This window comes from Phyllopteryx taeniolatus, chromosome 21 (genome assembly GCF_024500385.1).
Source record: "Phyllopteryx taeniolatus isolate TA_2022b chromosome 21, UOR_Ptae_1.2, whole genome shotgun sequence".
Taxonomy (NCBI): domain Eukaryota; kingdom Metazoa; phylum Chordata; class Actinopteri; order Syngnathiformes; family Syngnathidae; genus Phyllopteryx; species Phyllopteryx taeniolatus.
This window is the reverse complement of record NC_084522.1, coordinates 2,158,806-2,171,858: the sequence shown is the minus strand read 5'-3', so window position 1 is coordinate 2,171,858 and position 13,053 is coordinate 2,158,806. Positions and strand designations below refer to the sequence as shown.

The window sequence follows — 13,053 nt, the reverse complement described above, 5'->3', positions numbered from 1 at the left end:
TGTACACTTCATGTATCAACTGATGGGCTTCATACAAACTAATTTGCTACTTTAGAGATTTATTAAGTGAGGAAAAAAAACTAAGCTATTTTTGCAATCATTTCCACTGACGTCCGTTGGCCGGCCAACTATTTGTCTATCAATTTATTTTGTAAAAAAATTCAATTGTAAAGAGCGGGACTGCACAACATTTCGACGTTGTGGGGAAAAACCAAAAATATCAACGACATCCGACAAAGGACTCGTTATATTTGTCCAGTTTGTGGCGAGCGCCGGTGGACGCGCGCGACCTCCTGCTCTTCTTGAAAATGGGCGAGCCCGGCGGGAGGAAGCGCACGTCAGTGAATTTGTCCCCACGCCGGAGTTTCCTGCGGGGAAAAGACAGACGGGCATCGGTCAGGCAATAGTTTTGTCCAACTCAAACTTGCGCCAAATACGGCGTTAACGCACGTGCTCAACGAGGGCTCCTTGTAGTTCACCGCCACGGTGCGGCGACGCATGCGGGCCGCCGCCGGCGTGGACGAGCACGCCGTCTCCGAGGGGCGGGAGAAGCGGCGCGTGGCTGCGGGGGACGACAGATTGGTCACGTCACTCAAGCGACTCCGCCCGGCCGCGTCGTGCAGAGCCGAGCCCCAGAGGCCGCCTGGAGGACGGCAGCGCGAGGAAGAGGGGGACACATGCGCACGGTGATTCCCCGGAAGAAAGGAGGAGAGTGCTAATGCTAAGCTAACACCGCGTGGACAAACGCGCAGCGTTCCGAAAAGATGACGTACGTTTCTCGCGCGTGGTCACTCGCCGCCATATGCTGGCGAGCGGAGACGAAGGAGGAGGCGACGCCGGGCAGAGGGAGTCCCCGAAACGGGACAGGACGGCGTCGACGGTCATCGTCTCGACGTCCGCCAGGGCGCTGACCGAGGGGGAGGCGTCGACCGCCGTGTCCTGCCTCAGAGCTTCTGTTCACAAAAGAAAAGCCGTGCAAATCATACAAACGCTCGCATATATTTGACATAATCAAAACTACTTAACTTGTACACACATGCTTACATTCAAACATTTTTCTCTCCTCCAAATATTTGGTATATTGCTGCGGGTGCAGAATTGCGCTGTGTGAATGTAAGTTGGTAAAACCAGTCCAGCTCCAGTCTTCAAAAGAAGCTGCCAGCCACTGAGTTAGCGGCGGCCTGAGCTTTTAGTTTGAGCCAGGCGATGTCACTCACACACATCCATGAACCTCAACATACATTGTGTAGTTTTTTTCAGCACCGCGCGAGTCTTGCCTGACCTTGCGGCTGCGTCATCAGGTGACGACTGTTTGAAAAATCCCATCGGTGGCCATCGACTTCCTGATCCGTCTCGGCCGCATTCTCGTCTGTCAACGCTGTGAGGAGCGCGAACGTGCGCAGACTTATTAGCGACAACATAAAAACACAAATAATGTCTGACAATGTAATCGCTGACCAGGTTCGGGTGGGCTCGTGTCCCTTTGGGGGGGCCGTCCCCTGCGGGTGGCCATGGCCTCGGTGGTCTCGAGGGACGGGCGCCCCCTTTTGCTCTTCTTCTTGGGCATATACAGGCTGTCTTCCGACTCGGGCGACGGCGAGCTGGGTTGCGGAGCGGGGGGTTCCGGGTGGTCCGGCTTGGCCTTGAAGGGCGTGAGGTGGACGGCCTCCTCACAGTCAAAGTCAAAAGTGTCATTGAAGCCCAGCGAGGTGTTGAGTTGCTGGGGGGGCGGCGCGCTGCGGTCCCGGCTCTTGGATCGCACCCTCTTGGGGTTCTCCCAGGGCTTCTTAAGGGGGGCTCGCTCGGGCTTGCGTCCTCGCAAGGGCCCGTCCGCTTTGGGCCGTGGCCGTCGGCGGGCGTTCCCGGTCGGTTCGGAGTCTCGCGCGCGGATGCGATCGTCTTCGGCCGCCGCCTCCGTCGTTGTCTCCCGGCGGCCTTCGTTGCGCGCGGGGGGTCCCGAGACGAGCGCCCCCGAGTGCGCCTCGCTGACGGAGTGCCGTTCTCGCACGCGGTCCGATCGCCTCCCGCTCGTCCTCCCTCCTCTGTCGCCGTGTCTTCGCTTCACCATCACCGGGGGCGGCGGCGCGATTTGGTCAGCGTCGGGCCGGGCGTCCATTTTAGGAGAATCTGGCGACATAAAATCAAAGGTCGATGTATGGGTCAAGTTCATATTTGATCATAAAAAGGTAAAGAATTTCCTTTGGAAAATCAATTACATTGACAGATTTGCTATATTGGCAGTCGTTATCCATCAAAAGGTCATAATTGATTAAACAAATATTCTAAAGTAATATTTTTCAAGGCTTTCATGTCAGAATGTCTTTACTGTTGGTTTTGTCGTTTAATTACCGACACATGCACAGATAATTCTTTTACAAACACACACAAACATTTACTGAATGACATACTGTTAACCTAGTCGCATAAGTTTAAGCACGGCGCATACTATCTCCCGGTGTGTGCGTGTGCGCGTACCTGCACAAATCGGGGTGAGCTGACACCCGGCGGTGTTGCACTCGCCGACACTTTCTCTCCTAACACAAACCCAAGCAATCCTTATTAGAAAACTGACATTATTGATCCCCCCCCCCCCCTCCCCCCAAAAAAAACATCATCATCAAATGTACCTTGGTGACTCTACATCGGCTTCCAGGCGCGGCTCGGATGTTTTGACCTGAACCAAAAGACGGCCGCGTATTTGAAAACGTTGCTTCCGAATTTCACGTCGCGGCTTGTTCGTTACCAGTGGAGAGGAAGCGGCGACGGCCCGTCGCTCGTGCAGCGCCCTCTTGAGCAGCAGCAGGTGCAGGAAGAGGTCCTGCCGCTCCCTCGTCAGCCGCAGGACGACCGCGTTGGCCTGCCGCACCTTCTCCTTCTCCGCCTGCAGCGCCAGCGCCAGCGCCAGGTTGTTCTGCTGCACCGCCTTCAGGAGTCCGCCCGGCATCGCGCCGCCTGACGCCGCCGACGACAACACGCGGTGAACACGACTGTGAGGAAAATGCTCTCGGCGACAACAAAATAAGCCTATGCATTGAAAAGATTTGAAGAAAATACTAAAATAAGAATGCTACTACAACAAAAAGACTTCAGTCTAAAAATGACCAAAAAATGAAAATGTTATTTTTTTAAATTCTAAAGATTCATTATTTTTTCAAATGTAATTAAAAGGTATGAGCAATCAAATACAAATACAGCACAAATAGAAATAAAATAGTTTCAATAATTCAAAGGTGAAATTATGAATAAAAATGCAATTGAGATTAATAGAGATTAAATATATTATATAAATGATGTACAGTATAACAAAAGTAAAATGCAAACAAAATGTCTAAATAAAAAAATACAAATGAAATTTAAAAATATTTTACTTTAAAAATAAAAATGTAAGCACTATTTTTTTATTTGTATTCTAAACTACAAGTGGAATGAAATGTTGTTCTTATGCATACCTGAATGAAAAAATAACTACATAAAATATATACATTTATGTATTATTTAGAACACCATTTAATTATAAATAAAAATAGATTGCTTTTAAATTATGATAAATAGCTGATAAAATAATGTATACAAAGTAAATATAAAAGAAATGATATGCATTTTTTCAATAAACTAATCAAATAGTACGAAAATATATTTTAAAATGTAATTGAAAAATAAAATACAATCGATAAATACACATGTAAATAAAATAATGGTCATAAAATGCACAAAACAATTAACCAATATATGCGTTGAATTAAAAAAGCAATAACAATATGGATTTTTTTTTTTTGTTTTTGTTAAGAATATGAAAACGAATACCGGCGCTGCTGCCGCTTGGGTGGGCGAGTCTCGAGCGCAAAGTCCTGCTGGTCGCCGCGGCTCGGGCCAGCTGCTTGTTGCGCTTCTCCCTCAATTTTTCCTTAATCTCCTCCAGAGTGCGCCCGACGGGCTTTTTCGGTAGATGCTCCCTCACCATGGCTCCTGCTTGTGACCGACAAAACACAAGTTCGATCATAAAAATGGCCGCTCGGACAAGACCAGTTACGTTAGCGCCACTACCTCGCGTTAGCTTCTCGACAAACGGGCTTCAAAACAACTACTTTCGCCAAACAACCTACCAGAAGTTGTTCGTATCCACGTAATTCTGTGTTTGCTTGACAAAAAAAAAAGTGTGAGTTTTATCCGGGCAGTCAACTACACGAAAAAGTTCAATTTTGAGCAGCTTCGTCTTCTCACTCCTCCGTGAGCCACAGTTCGAAATGCCTGCCACGAGCGCCCATTGGCTGCCATGGAAAGTTACGTCACTTCCTGGTAAACTGAACGCCAGAGGGCGCTCTCGTCATTAAATAACATCTCAGTCCTCATCTTTTCAGTGTAGTGTTATTTTTAGTATTCTTTTCATTATATTGTTTACTTTAATGCTTGCATTTATGTATTCATTTGAATGTTTTTACATTTAAATAATTTATTTACAAACTTAATTCATTTTACATTTTGAAAGATTTAAATACAATAGTTTACATTATCTAATCACTATAAATATAATATACTAAATATATATTTTGAAAAGCCTACTAGAACATCTGCAGTTTGTTTGGGGTTAATTAGAGGCACTTCAAATGGTGGCAGGTGTGTGCCGACTCCCATTTAACATCAGTTTCTATGCTGAACACAGCCACAACCCCAGTTCGTAGAGGGTGTGCACACTTTTCCAACTCCATTATTTCAGTTGTTTCCCTCTCAAAAAAGATTATAGGTCACAATAATGGTGGAAAAAAAGTTGAAATAATTTATCTTGGTCTCATTTTTTGTTAATATCAGAAAACAGGGGTGTGTAGACTTTTAACATCCGAATACGTTCGAGCGTCTCACCTTTGACCAGCGACCATGATGTCAAAATAAAAATTACTTTCAGATGACAATAATAGCTCATAACAAGCTACCGGTAATATGTTATTGTAGTTTGTCCTTTTATTTACTGATATTGTTTCAAAAAAATTGCAAAAACAAAACAAGAAAATCTATGATAAGCATGCCAGGCCACTAGTTGGCAATGTTTGTATTTTCAATGCAAAAGAAGTTGCAATATTACAAGACTTAAGTGATAACTTTCAACCCCAAAATATTAAGTTGTAATGGGAAAAAAACTTTTCATATTTCGATTTCATTTTTACATTTTCGGTTGAAAACACGAATAAGCATCCCAGGTCACTATATATATTTTTTCCAGTGAAGTATAAGTTTAAGCTTTGATTTCATTACTATTATTTACATAAGGCCATTTGTATTCATTTGCATTTTATTTTCACGTTGCTTTATTAGATGTTTTAGGTAATTATTTTTTAATCATATTTATATTTTTTATTACATTTGGCCTCATTATCATTTTAGTGTTCATTTATTGTATTTATATGTTACACTTTTACACAAGCATTATATTGCATGTTCAGTAATTATATCATTTTCTACGAATTTTACAATGCATTATTTTTAGTATTTGTACATCTAATAAAGGTTCATCTTTTCACATTTTTAACCGTTGAAGCCTCTCCAATGACTCATCACCACCTCTGGCTATTTATCCATCATGTTTTATCATATCTAATCTAATCTAACCACACACACACACACAGTTAATTGCATTAACGGTAGGTCCACGCTACACGTCGTGCCTTCCAGTGAGAAAGTTAATTGATCAAATCCAAAACATCAAAGTGGTTAAAGCAGTGCTTTGTTAAATAAAAAAAGAAAAGAAAAAGCGTTCTTCTATTGTAACAACATCCACACACGTCACCATGGCAACACAACAGGTGACTGCATCAGATTTGAAAGGTGAAAGGGCATGCTGGTCTGCAACGTCCACGTGCGGAAAGTGAAGAAAAAAAATAAGAAAAAAATCGATGATGTTACAAAATATTTGAAACTAAGTTAAGTTAAATTAAGTCGTCATTTTAAATGTAAATGATATACAATTTAAACTCAAATAAAATTCCAATTTAAATGTGAACTATTTCAAAATGCAAAACTGAATTGAAAGAACTCAATTCACTCAACTAAATTCAAATTTAGAATTTTTAATTTAAGTGATCTAAAAAAAAGAAACAAAAAAAAAGAGCTAAAATACAAGTTCAGATGTTAAAATTAAATTAAAAATAATATTAAACAAAATTTAAAACAAAATAAAAAATTCTAAAATAAATGCTATTTTAAACTAAGCTAGGCAGACGTTGGCCACAAGTGTCAATGTGTAATGTCTAACCCTTGCCACATTGTTGCTGTGCTCACCTAAAGCAATTAAGTCAGATGAGTGTGTGTGTGTGTGTGTCCCAATTAATTCGCCTAATGGGGAGGGAAGGAAGCGCGCAAGCGGCTGAAGTCGCCACCGGCGGGCCGAAAGGTGATCTCGTCGAGGCCACTTTACACCTCGCCTTCCTCTTCTCGTGTCACCTGAGGCCTGCCTCAAACCGAACGACGCTGCAGTCGCCACGGCAACCCCGCGAGCGGCCCACGGCACTTGGAGTACGAATGGCAAGATGCAGTACGATATTGATTAAACAAACTCTCCCGTGCATTACAATAGACCCACTGTGCACTTTGAAGCCAATGACTGGTCGCCATAGGAACATCACCACGGTAATCAGCGAGCATCGATTGGGACTCTATTTCGGATGATTCCGGAAGTCTTCAGAGAGCTTGATGGAGGGCAAAAAGTAGGGTCAAGAGTGCCTGTGCACCTGTGCGTGCTCACTTTTGTGTTTCAATTTTGAAATACCACTTTGGGAAAACAAATGTAGTCAAAGTGAACCAATCAAAGATGGAGTCCAAATGTGGTCACTGTTCAATGTTTTTCCCCCTCCAAAGAGTTATTTACTCTCATAATATGAAGTCTTTTTTTTTCCTCATGACGCTGACTTTTTTCTTGAAAATTGCAATTTTAGTGTCATGAAAAGTAAGTTTTCTCAATTTGTATGTCGAGTGGCGTCATGTAACTTTTTGTTGTACTATAGTGTAAAAAGGTGAAATTTACAAGAAAAACACGATGCCGCAGGAAAACCAATTGTATTTCCTTGAACCATTTTTTTTCAAAATTGCAACTTCACTTTGAGAAATTTCATATTACAAGACTAGTCACGGCTTGAGGGAAAAATAATAATGTAAAATCAAGAAAAAAGTTTACTTAAATAAGTTGGAATATTACGAGAACACATTTTTTATTTTGACAAAAAAAAAAAAAAAAAAAAAGTAACAATATAAAATAAGTGTTACATTTGACAAACCCAAGGGAAAAAAAAGATATGAGACTTAAGTGTTAATACCACTCATATTGTCATTGAATTAATGTAATTAAAAAAATAGCTTTGTAGAGCATTTATTCCGTGTTGCTACGCGAGTTTGTCCTATTATACTTCTATGATAAGTCTTAGTCATCACAATATGCACATGCACACAAAATACAACACGAGTAAGCCAATTAAATCCTCGCTCGTGGTGAAACGGTTAAGCAAATTCCTTTCTTCGTGCGGTCGTTCGTTAGCTAGCCACGGAGGCGTCAGAGGTGGTTACCATGACAACCGTATTTTCACATGATGAGCAAATACCAGATTGAAGATGTGAGCGCAATATTGTTGATGCCTTTCAGGCCACAGTTTCACACGCCCGACGTGCACAATATTGTTTAAATTGTTTATCCATTTATGACAACTGGGAGACAGTTATGCAAAATGATGCACAAAAAAAAAAATTATAAATCACACCATTGAGGGAAAACGAAATTGTGATACATTATGAGACGTAAGTCGTAATTTTCAAGGAAAAAAACATAACATTATGAGTCGAAAGAAAAACAATTTATGTTATGAGGAAAAAAATGTGTTATATTGCTCAGCTAAAGTTGTAAGTTATAAGAAAAAAAGTCAAAATCTTTATTGGGGGAAAAATTTAATTGTCAAGAAAATTCCTATTGTAGAAAATAAAATTAGCACTATTACTAAAGTCACATTTAAAATTAAAAAAAAGAGAATTTTACATGGAATGTTGTAGAATTTCGCAAGTTGCAGTTTAAAAAAAATATACTGTTATGAGAAAAAAGTGGAAATATTACGAAATTAAAGTTGTTATTTCTAGAGGCAGTCAGAATGTTACAAGAGTGACTTAGAAGAATGTTTCAAGAGCACAAAGTCACAATTTTCAGGAAAAAATACATAATGGCTCAAGATTTTATTTGTAATTTCGAGAGAGAAAAATCGTAAGGTTTTGAGACAAAAGTATTTTTCAGGAAAAAAGAAAAAAATGTGACGCGTTAGAAATGTGGTTTACAAAGCGACATTCCACTTTGGAAAGAACACCGATGATAATTATGATTAGTGTTAATTACAGCCAGTGACTAATAATTCAAATTAACAATAATGGGTGTACATTCATGTTACATTAAGCGCAGTTTAACATTTATTCGATTTTTCACTTCCTTTGTCCCTGCTAAATGATTGAATATTATTGTACATTTTGACTTGGGTGGGGGGTTGAATGATAATAATAATAATAATAAAAAAAGAATCTCTGTTTGAGCTTAAATAATTTATTTCAAATTATTGTCAGTGCTTTCTTTTCCAACAGCGACTCAACTTTACAATGAAAGCTTCATTTCCGTGATACCTCTACTTACGAGTGATCAGACTTCGGAGATTTTCGCGATACGAACCGTCGCAGTTTTTGGGTCTTGAGTTGGGAGCAAAAATGTGAGAACTTCACAACGAACGGCACTCCCAGTAAAGGTTTACTGTAAAACGTCAGCTGGCTAGCAAGACAATTTACACGTATTTAACCAAATCACTTAACTTTGCCTTTAGCTGGCTAGCTGAATGCTAATACATAATGGGAAACACCCTCGACGGGCTAATGAAACTAGCATTGATATTGCTGTACTTGTAAACCTTTAAACAACTTTGATTTGAACACTGGCAGACAGAGCATACAATACTCACGGGCATAGATGTGCATAGCATATACTGCCCCCTGGTGGCCAAAGCGCACACACCAGAAGGAGCCGCACAATGGCACAATGCCCGTTGAATAATCGCGATGCATAAAGTGTTGAATTCTTTACACTTATATCACTACCGTATGTTTGTAGGTAGAATACTGCGGAGTGCTATTTTTCAATTTGAAAACATGTTACAAAAATTTGGGTGGCTGTTTTTGGGACACTGAAAAGGATTAACGGCGTTTTCATTCATTTCAATGCAGAAAGACGATTTGCGACACGTGTGTTTTGAGTCGTCATTGAAAACTAAATGTCAGCGGCCAAAGACTAAGACGGTACGGTTGTGTGTTTTCTTATTGTTTGTTTTCACGAGCTATTACAGCATCGCCTTTGCTCCTCCTGGGTCTCGCCGTTGTCTCGGCTCACCCCCGACAGCGTGACGGCGCTGATGGAGCCCCGCGTCACCTCTCTGCTGGCCACCTTGCGATGGATCTCTGCGGGGCGGCAGAAAAAAAAATAAGAAGGCAGCTTTTTACGTCAACCGAGCAGAAGTAAGGTGCCGAGACGACCCGAGCGTACCCGTCAGGACGTCGATGAAGGCCGCCTCCACGTTGGTGGAGTCCAACGCCGACGTCTCCATGAACAGCAGACCCTTGCTCTCTGAATGCGCATAGCGGGAGCAAAAAGGCAACATCTAATTGGTTGCCTGAAACTACTAACTTCCGAAAATGTTCGGTAAATTACAAAATTCAAGTTGTAATGAAAACAAATAAATCCATTTGAATACTAGAGCTAGAGACTAAAGCTGGAATATACTAAAATTGTAATTTTTGAGAAGTCGTAATATTACATGATTAAAGTTGGAATTTTAGAGAAAAATCTTAATTTTTTAGAAATAAACTACATTTGCCATATTCTGTTTTGAGAAAGTCAGAAATTGCAATGTTAAAATACTTTTTTTTTTTTTTTTGCAATCCAAGAAAAATATATATTACAACACTTGAGGAATTAAATATTAGCATACTAATGTAAATTTCAAGAAATAAAAAAAAAAAAAAAAAAAAAAGTAACATTACGATAAAAAGGTTGTGATGTTTCAAGAATAAAAGCATGAACACCACAAGACTCAAGCGGTAAGCAACATTGAAGGCAAAGTGTGAGCAGGCACCAACCTGCGAAGGTCCTGGCCTCCTCGGCGGGCACGGTCCGCAGGTTGTCCAGGTCCCTCTTGTTGCCCACCAGCATGACCACGATGTGGGGGTCGGCGTGGTCGTACAGCTCTTTGAGCCAGCGCTCGGCGCTCTCGTAGGTCAGGTGCTTGCTGATGTCGTACACCAGCAGGGCGCCCACCGCGCCGCGGTAGTAGCTGAAACGTTCCGTGACAGCTTTTAGCCTTGCAAAAATAATCCCGCTTTCCAATTGCAACATTCAGAAAACAAGCGCGTTTGCTTCATATCATTCACACTTTTTTTTTTCTTGAACGTTAAGGGTTTGATTCTCGTGATATTACATCGGTGTTCTTGTAGTCAACTTTTTTTCCTCATATTCAGATTATATTGCAGCATATTAGCATAGTTGCCCAAATCATATTCAGGCTAAGGTTTGCCTTATATAGTCTAGACTTATATGAGGTCTTTTTTTTTTTTGGGTCATATTGCAACTCCCAACCTTGTGATATTTGCTTGAAAATTAAGAATGTGTCAAAATATTATATTTTCTCATAACATTAAGATTTCTTTTTTTTTGCCCTTCAAAAACACAACTTGATTTTTGTAATATTAAGTGATTTTGTACTGTGTATGCGTGCGCGCGTGTACCCACGCTGAGGTAATGGCCCGGTAGCGCTCCAGGCCCGCCGTGTCCCACACTTGCATCTTGATGGTGCAGTTGTCCAGCTGGACGGTGCGTGTGCTGAACTCCACGCCGATGGTGGTGCGGCTGTCGTGGTTGAACTCGTTCTTGGTGAAGCGCGTCAGGAGGTTGCTCTTGCCCACGCCGGACTCCCCGATCAAAACCACTGAAAAATAGAAAAAGACACATCAAAAACAAGCCCAAATACACAATAGACTGTACCATGGTTCAACACAACTGCAGTTAGACATCTCAGCTATAGGGGGCGCTGCTAACACCTTCTACAAAGCGAGATGAAGACCGAAGACATTTGGCTTGAGTCTCTTGGCTCCCATTTGGATTAAGGATTTTGAGAAAAATATTTCACATAAGTCTGTTTTAACATTGAGCTTTAAAAAAAAAAAAAAAAAAAACTAACGAAAAAAAATCTGATTTTCTCTTCGAAATCCAAATCGCAAAAACTGTTTTTTGTGGTTTCGAATGGGGAATTATTATTATTTTTTTAAATTTAAATAAAATTTGACAATGAAGTTATTATTTAGTTAGTTATTAAAGACACAAAATTTGGAGATACATGCTTTTTTGTTGTGACGGAAACACATTTCTTTCAGGAACATGCCACAAAAATTTGGACTCATCGATAACAGATCTTTTGTTAATAACTGTCAAATTTTGCGAGTTATGTATCAAAAAGACAAAACAATTTTTGGTGGGAAAAAAAATTAGCTCACATTCACATTTTTATATATTCTTGACGGTTTTGCGATTGACAGTGATAGTAAAAGCATGTACTTTAGATATTTTTTTAAACAAAAAACTGGTACATTTTTTACATTTAAAAAAATAAGTAAAATAAAAAAAAAAATCCACAAAATTTGGGGTTTCATGCTTTTTATTGGACCGCAACAGTAACATTGGACATTTTTTTCAAGAACGTGACATTTTCATGACCAAATTTTATGGTACTATGCTCGTGCTACTCCCCCCCCCCCTTTAATACTGCAACTTTTTTCAAGTAACAAGATTTTTTTTTCTTTCTCAAATTCTGATGCAATATTAAAAACTTTTTACTTTTCTCAATTTTTTTGTTCATCAGTTCTCAAATTTGTTTTGAAACAGAGATTAAAAAAAAATAATGAATTTGGAGCTATGGCAAAAATAGCAACTGAAATGACAAATTTTTGGACAATTTGCTAAGATACTTTACTTGTCCTGTGAGGATAAATTAAGTATATAAATGCATTTCGGGGGTATTAAACGAGAACACGATCAGTGATAGAATCTGATAGCACTTTTGTCAAGTTATATGTAAAATCATGCAGTATAGGCTCAATGATCTTAAGAGATAAAAACCAACGCTTCCTTGAAGGCAATTGTTTCACTTGTGCGCGTTCAACCGCATTTGATGTCCATTTTGATGATGCCAATCATGGCACCGGGGATCAAAAAGGTCAAAATGTCATGTTACTTTCACACACCTTCAAACATAATTGCACACGACTGTACAATAGAATCCAGTTCAATCACAGCCATTCAAACAGTCAGCACGGACTCACCTTTAAAGACAAAATTGTACGTGTCGTCCGACCCCATGCTGCAATGGCTCGCTCAGGCTCCCTTCCCGATGTGGCGCTGCTAGACATTAGAAGCCCCCCGGAGAGAGTAGAAAATACATCCAGTCCCCTCGTCGCTCCCCCTCCACGCCAGGGCAGTGCTGAGGCGGAAGAGAGAACCGGTCCGACCGCATCCATACACTTCCTTCTTTATTGCGGGCTGGCGGCGGTTGTGAGGGGGCAGAGTGTGTCCTGCCCATCCCTCGTCAGCTGACAGGTGGAACCGGTAGAACCACTCGCTGGGGAGAGACTCCACCCAGCCACGGACAAGCTGGGCTGACAGGTGCACCTGCTGGGACCAGCGTGGACGCACCTTGATTGATGATGACATCCATGTCAGCCAAATTGGCTAAAGGTTGGACGACCTTTGTTGAAAACCGCTTGTTTGCTCTTATCTGATGTCTATTACGCCCCCCCCCCCCCCCCCCCCCGCCTCCTCTTACACAAATAATGCTCAATTACAATAGCATAAAAAGTTGTATTTGTATGTCCAAACCACACGGAGGTGCGGTTTGCTGTTACTTTCGGGTTGAGTCTCTTTGCTCTCATCATCTGGAGAAAGTTTTTTTTTTGGGGGGGGGGGGGGGGGGGAATCATGGAAAAAATAAACATGTAAAATACAAT

At 41.0% G+C, this 13,053-nt stretch overlaps 2 protein-coding genes across 5 annotated transcripts; both read right to left on the bottom strand.

Moving 5' to 3' along the window:
* Positions 1 to 39: 39 nt before the first annotated feature.
* On the bottom strand, positions 40 to 4,398 carry sgo1 (shugoshin 1). 4 transcript variants are annotated; one of them, XM_061760152.1, is made up of 10 exons: positions 4,104 to 4,398; positions 3,805 to 3,969; positions 2,744 to 2,952; positions 2,628 to 2,674; positions 2,476 to 2,534; positions 1,459 to 2,127; positions 1,283 to 1,378; positions 774 to 953; positions 451 to 562; positions 40 to 368 (listed from the first exon to the last, which is right to left on the bottom strand). In XM_061760152.1, the coding sequence occupies exons 2-10, from the start codon at positions 3,959 to 3,961 to the stop codon at positions 221 to 223; spliced, it is 1,677 nt and encodes a 558-aa protein (XP_061616136.1). In that variant the 5' UTR covers positions 3,962 to 3,969; positions 4,104 to 4,398; the 3' UTR covers positions 40 to 220. The 4 variants fall into 4 exon arrangements, with proteins under 4 accessions (XP_061616136.1, XP_061616134.1, XP_061616133.1 ...); XM_061760150.1 differs by having other exon boundaries at positions 451 to 643; positions 3,805 to 3,966; positions 4,104 to 4,390; XM_061760149.1 differs by having other exon boundaries at positions 451 to 643; positions 4,104 to 4,389.
* Positions 4,399 to 8,187: 3,789 nt separating this feature from the next.
* On the bottom strand, positions 8,188 to 12,820 carry LOC133470875 (ras-related protein Rab-25-like). The gene is made up of 5 exons (XM_061759791.1): positions 12,373 to 12,820; positions 10,787 to 10,982; positions 10,138 to 10,331; positions 9,545 to 9,625; positions 8,188 to 9,459 (listed from the first exon to the last, which is right to left on the bottom strand). Exons 1-5 carry the CDS (start codon positions 12,407 to 12,409, stop codon positions 9,332 to 9,334), a joined length of 636 nt encoding a protein of 211 aa, XP_061615775.1. The 5' UTR covers positions 12,410 to 12,820; the 3' UTR covers positions 8,188 to 9,331.
* Between the last annotated feature and the right edge of the window lie 233 nt (positions 12,821 to 13,053).

Bases quoted from the DNA above. Each gene is read 5' to 3' on its own strand.
- sgo1 (XM_061760150.1), bottom strand. From the start codon at position 3,961: ATGGTGAGGGAGCATCTACCGAAAAAGCCCGTCGGGCGCACTCTGGAG. The intron at 2,953-3,804 runs GTATTCGTTTTC...CGGCGGCGTCAG, and splicing joins CCCAAGCGGCAGCAGCGCCG to GCGGCGCGATGCCGGGCGGA. The intron at 2,535-2,627 runs GTACATTTGATG...GGTTTGTGTTAG, and splicing joins GCCGATGTAGAGTCACCAAG to GAGAGAAAGTGTCGGCGAGT.
- LOC133470875 (XM_061759791.1), bottom strand. From the start codon at position 12,409: ATGGGGTCGGACGACACGTACAATTTTGTCTTTAAAG. The intron at 10,983-12,372 runs GTGAGTCCGTGC...TCTATTTTTCAG, and splicing joins GTACAATTTTGTCTTTAAAG to TGGTTTTGATCGGGGAGTCC. The intron at 10,332-10,786 runs GTGGGTACACGC...GGAACGTTTCAG, and splicing joins TACCGGGCCATTACCTCAGC to CTACTACCGCGGCGCGGTGG.